We start from the raw sequence: 5,933 nt of genomic DNA on the forward strand, positions 1-5,933 counted from the left end.
ATGCATTTCATGCTTGCTGACATGTCACTGAGAAAAGCGCATCATGATGATGATAAAGTAACCATGCGTCAAAAAGTAACTGTCACATTGCCTTGAAAACCGGAAGGAATACAAAATGTCTCCTCAAATAGCCTGTATTTATTGACCCAATGGAATTGTAACCGTCGGAACCCTTCGGATGGAGGTTAGGCTCTTTTACTTTGGGGTTTCGAAGTAAAGTTATTTTCCAGATTTTGGAAATCATCAGCCTGAGTTGGTGTTACCCAGAACCTCAAGGATTTCGTGTGTGTAGTGTATCAAAGAATAAAGATAAGAAGCAAAGTAAAACAAAACTTTTGGATATGTAGTGATGGAAAACATACAGTTTGACATGATGGCAGATAAAATCTCGGGCAAAGATTGCTTCGTTAATTATCAAGAGAGATAATCAACAGCTTGTGTAGTTTCCCGTGAATTACAATGGAATACTTGTAAATAAGTATCAAAGGGCTTCTTTTCCAAGGTTTCAATGGGTGGCATACAAACTTCATTACATATCATCCTTAACATAAGGTGATCAATTGTAAATGAAATTACTTGTGTGACCATTGTAGTCAGTGACAAGTTGGTTTTGAAAAACTTTTTAAGTAACTAGGAATTTCTAAGAAAACTCACATGAAAATCATATTCACAAAAAAAATTCACACTGGATCCTGTAGGGTAACAAACATCATAGGTTTCGAATGTTTGATCAAGATCACTCAAAAGAATTGAATATGATTTGGAGTTTCGAATGAAGGTACAGAAACAAACGTTTCGTTACACTCTGGAACATAGTTCCCCATCAATTCCTTAAAGGTTGAATAATTTAGGTTTCACTTTCATCACGGTCTCATGATGTCTGATCATAAACATATATTTGTGATATATCTAGATTTCGATTGGTTTTGATCAGAAACCTCTTGGATATATGCCTTCGTGTGTGCAATTGGAAGAATATTAGGATGAAAATATTGGTTTATGAAGATCAATGTACCTCTGTTATTTCGGACCAAACAGAAAACTCTTAACTAATGTGAGAAGAGTAAGGTAGCTCATTGGACTAATGTGAATATAAGCTTTATTGGGATGAAATCTTTGTATGAAAAATTTCATTAAGGCTTTCGAACATTGAGTCAATTCGAGGCTTCGGACAACGTGCAACAATATGCTTCTAAGGACATCTTAACTTGTTTTAAAAAAAAATTGATATTCAAAGATTAGAAATCTATACCTAACCCAGGAATTTGCAAACATGCCTCTTCATATCTTCAATAATAGCTACAACAAAGTACTTAAAAGAAAGAAGAAATAAAATCTTTTTGTTGTTTTTGATTTTTCGAAAAGAAAGAACAAAACAAAATGAAAATCTTTTTGATGTTTTTGATTTTTCGAAAATAAAGAACAAAACAAAATGAAAATATTTTTGATGTTTTTAATTTTTCGAAAATAAAGAATAAAACAAAATACACAAAAGTACTTGTTGCAGACCTACGAAGTTTTAAGATGTGATGAAAAATACCAATCATACGAATTCGAAGCATTCGAAGAGTGACTTATGAACAGTAACCTTATCCGTTGATGACGTGTCTGTGAATTAGTATTATCGACCTTCAATCCCCTTTTCGCATGAAATTGAATTACCATCAACCATTCCCAGTCCTTACAAAATCATCACAAACGGTTTTTCATCCAATGCTTTCGTGAAAATATCATCCAACTGATCAGTTGTTTTCACAAAATGAACTTCAATATTCCCATCCTCTACATGATCTTTTATGAAGTGATAACGACGAGCAATGTGTTTGGTCTTCGAATTTGCACAGGATTATGACAACTTCTTATTTCACTTTGTGAATCACAATATAAATGAATCTTTTTCATGTTAATTGCATAATCACGTAATTCACTTTGAATCCATATTATCTGTGATGTGCAAGCAGCAGCAACAACATATTCAGCTTCGGCCGTTGAGATAGAAACATATGTCTGCATTTTCGATTGCCAGCTTACCAATTTACCATCAAGTAACTGACAACCACCACTTGTACTCTTCCTGTCAAGATTACATCCTCCCAAATCTGGATCCGAATATGCTTGAATAAAGAATCCAGTATTCGAAGGGTACCAAAATCCAAGCGAAGATGTTCCTTTGAGATAACGAAAGATATTCTTTTCAAGAATGAGATGTGATTCTCGTGGATTTGATTGATACCTAGCACAATTACAAATAGAAAACATGATATCAGGTCTACCAGCAGTTAAATAAAGTAAAGATCTAATCATGCTTCTGTACAAAGTAAGATCAACGACAGGTTTATCTAACAAAGGAGTTAGTTTGATGCCAGTTGCCATTGGAACATGTAATTTTGTGCTATTCATCAGGCCAAACTTTTCGAGCAGATTCTTTGTGTATTTATCTTGATTTATGAAAATTCCTTCTCTGTTTTGACGAATATTTAAACCAAGAAAATTATTAATTTTTCCTATCATGCTCATTTTGAACTTACTCTTCATCAGATCTTCGAATTCTTTAGAAAAAAAAAGGGTCAGTTGAGCCAAAAATAATATCATCAACATAAATTTGAACAAGCATTAGATGATTCCCAACTTTCTTACGAAATAATGTGGGGTCAACTGATCCTTGTTTAAATTCGGATTGCTTCTAAAATGAAGTAAGAGTTGCACACCAGGCTCATGGTGCTTGTTTCAACCCATAAACTGCCTTATCTAAGATATAAACATATTCAGGATGTTCTTCGTTTACAAAACTTGGAGGTTGTTCCACATAATCTGTTTCTTCGAGTTCTCTATTCATAGATTCACACTTCACATCCATTTGATATACATCAAAATCTTTGTGAGCTACATCAGCAAAAAATATTCGAACCGCCTCGAGTCTTGCAACAGGGGCAAAAGTTTCTTCGTAATCAATTCCTTCTTGTTGAGAATATCCTTTAACAACAAGTCTAGCTTTGTTTTGAACAATATTTCCATCTTTGTTGGTTTTATTTTTGAAAATCCATTTTAATCCGACAATAGAAACATCATTTGGCTTAGGAATTAACCCCCAAACTTTATTTCGTTCAAATTCAGACAATTCAGACTGCGTCGCAACAACCCAATCTGAGTGTTCCATTGCAATCTTGACTGTTTTTGGTTCAATTTTAGAGGTAAAAACATTGAACTTGCAAAATTCTTGATGAACATTTAATACCTCATTCTTTGCACGAATTTAAGCTCTTATTAAGACTCCTTCTTGTGGATTACCAATTATTTGCTCCTCAGGATGATCTTTTGTCCATTTGTCCATTGATGGATAGGCTGGATCGAAGTCCAAAGGTGTATCTTCATACAATTCATCATTTTCAGATCCTGCAATCGAACAAACATCATTAATATCATGAAAAATTTCATTATTTTGATTTAACTCCCCCTCAATATTGTCATTTAATTGCTCCCCCTCAACATCATCATTTACTCTCTCATTCTCCCCCTCGAAAGAATGCTCCCCCTCTATTAGAGTGTTCGAATCCAAGTGCTCCCCCTCCACTGGATCATTATGCATACTTTCGCCCAATTCATGAGGAGATGATGTTAAATCATCAGTTAGTTTTGAAACATCAGTGAAATGATTATCAGGAGCATTACCTTCAGCATTTGCAGCATAATCTGAATTGTCAAAAATCAAATCAAAATCAATATCCAAGGATTGTATAAATTCAGATTCAGTATGATTTTCTTGTAAAATTGGATGATTTTCAAAATGTTTATCAAATTGTTTGATATAATAATCATCAAAAGTAAGATTGAATGTTTCTTCCACTTTTCGAGTTTGTTTGTTGAGTACTCGATAGGCAACTGAATTATGCGAATATCCAAGGAAAATCCCTTCATCAGCTTTCACTTGAAATTTCGAAAGATTATCCTTAGGATTCTTAATAAAGCACCTGCATCCGAAAACATGGAAAAATTTCACATTAGGTTTTCTGTTATTGATGATTTCACAAGGAGTAATGTTAAAACGACGATGAATGAAAGATCTATTCTGAGTAAAACATGCTGTGGATATTACTTCAGCCCAAAGATATTGTGGAAGATTTGCATAGGCCAGCATTGTTCTTGCAGCTTCGCATAGAGATTGATTTCTTCTCTCAACAACACCATTTTGTTATGGTGTATATGGAGATGAAAAATTATGCGAAATGCCTTTATCCACCAAAAATGAATCAAGAACATTGTTCTAAAACTCTGTTCCATGATCACTCTTTATCCTTCGAACCGTCTTCTTCAACATTTTTTCCATTTGCTTGATAAAGTCAATCATGATTTATGCAACTTCGGATTTAAGCCTGAGAAAATAAACCCACGTGAATCTAGAAAAATCATCAACAATAACTAAGATATACTGTTTATTGTTGAGAGTTGAAACTGTCGAAGGACCACATAAATCAATATGTAGAAGCTCCAGTCGTTCAACAATCTTCAAATCAATTGTGATTGGATGACCTTGTTTATGTTGCCTGCCAACTTCACAAGCTGCACATAAAGAATCATTATCAAATTTAAGTACAGGTAGACCTCTTAACAAATCTTGAACAACAAGTTTGTTGATGTTTTTAAAGATAAGATGTGAAAGTCTTCGACGCCATAACCAGCTCAGATCTGATGTCGCTTTCGAAAGAAGACAAACAGCAGGTTTACCCACTATTGGATTGATATCCAAAGTAAACATATCACCCTTCCATTTGGATTTCAGCAGAACTTCTTTTATATACACATTCGAAATTATGCTTCCCTCTTCGTTAAAAAGTACTTAATTTCCAGTTCATACCACAAGTTGTGATACACTTATCTAGTTGTGTTGTAAGCCTTCGACATATGCAACACGATTCACTGTGAATTGTCCATTTGTGATCTTCCCATAGCCTCTGACTTGACACTTATGATTATTTCCAAATTTTACGACTCCACCATTCTTCAAGCTTCGAAAATCACGCAATCATTGAACCATTTGTTATCATATTGCTCGTCACGGAGTATCTGCAATCATTGAAAGAATTTAGGTACCCATGGCTTTTTGGGTCCTTGGACATTAGATTTCAACAAAGAATAACTGTTGACAAAATCACAAACTTTAATTTTGAGACTATTAAGAATATCAACATCTGCATTTGTAGGGATTGAAACATAAGATTTTGTATGTTTCGTATGTATACTTACAACATTCTTCGCATTCTGAGTTTGTGATTGTTCGGTCTTCACTTTTATGACAGGTTTCCATGCTTTTATCAAGATATTCGAATCTTTTGATGACAAACTGTCATTTGAAGAAGTATTGACATACTTCTCATATGCTTCGTTGATTTGGTCTTTCGAATATTTGCTTGATTGATAAATTTTGCCTTTCCCTTCGAGCCATTGATCAATATTCTTTCGTGAAGTTGTTCCTTTTTCATACGAAGCTTTCATTTTTTGTTTCTTCGTAAGGTTAGGAAAATTTGGCTTTTGAGGAACAAAATCAATTTTTGGTTTTAAAACATATGATTCAGCATAGGAAGTATCAACTGTTGATTTAAAATGTTCCCTTTGAGAAAACTTTGATGTTGGTTTTATGTCAACCTTTGAATTAGTTTTTGGACGCTAAATTTGTTCTCTTTTTGAAAAAGAAGAATTTTTCATTTTGAAAATAGACTTTGGTGATTTTGATTCAGACACATGTTTTCTTGAATGAACCAAATTTTTCTTTGTGTCTGAATTTCTTTCTGAATGTATTCACTTAACAGTTTTTGACAAATTATTTGATGGTCTTTCGAGATTTGATTGTTTGCTAAAATATTTTCTTTCGAGCTTGTCTCTTTGAAACTTGATTTTCTTTCAAAAAAATTTCAATTTGTTCTTTGAATTCTTTTGAG

The 5,933-nt window shown here is 33.6% G+C and overlaps 1 protein-coding gene across 1 annotated transcript; it reads right to left on the reverse strand.

Moving 5' to 3' along the window:
- Nucleotides 1–1,794: 1,794 nt before the first annotated feature.
- On the reverse strand, nucleotides 1,795–2,373 carry LOC111918422 (uncharacterized mitochondrial protein AtMg00810-like). Its single transcript, XM_023914095.1, has 2 exons — nucleotides 2,315–2,373; nucleotides 1,795–2,233 (listed from the first exon to the last, which is right to left on the reverse strand). The coding sequence occupies exons 1-2, from the start codon at nucleotides 2,371–2,373 to the stop codon at nucleotides 1,795–1,797; spliced, it is 498 nt and encodes a 165-aa protein (XP_023769863.1).
- Between the last annotated feature and the right edge of the window lie 3,560 nt (nucleotides 2,374–5,933).

The sequence above is a fragment of the Lactuca sativa genome, chromosome 5 (assembly GCF_002870075.4).
Source record: "Lactuca sativa cultivar Salinas chromosome 5, Lsat_Salinas_v11, whole genome shotgun sequence".
NCBI lineage: Eukaryota > Viridiplantae > Streptophyta > Magnoliopsida > Asterales > Asteraceae > Lactuca > Lactuca sativa.

Bases quoted from the DNA above. Each gene is read 5' to 3' on its own strand.
- LOC111918422 (XM_023914095.1), bottom strand. From the start codon at position 2,373: ATGGCAACTGGCATCAAACTAACTCCTTTGTTAGATAAACCTGTCGTT. The intron at 2,234-2,314 runs GTACAGAAGCAT...TAATTGTGCTAG, and splicing joins CCTGTCGTTGATCTTACTTT to GTATCAATCAAATCCACGAG.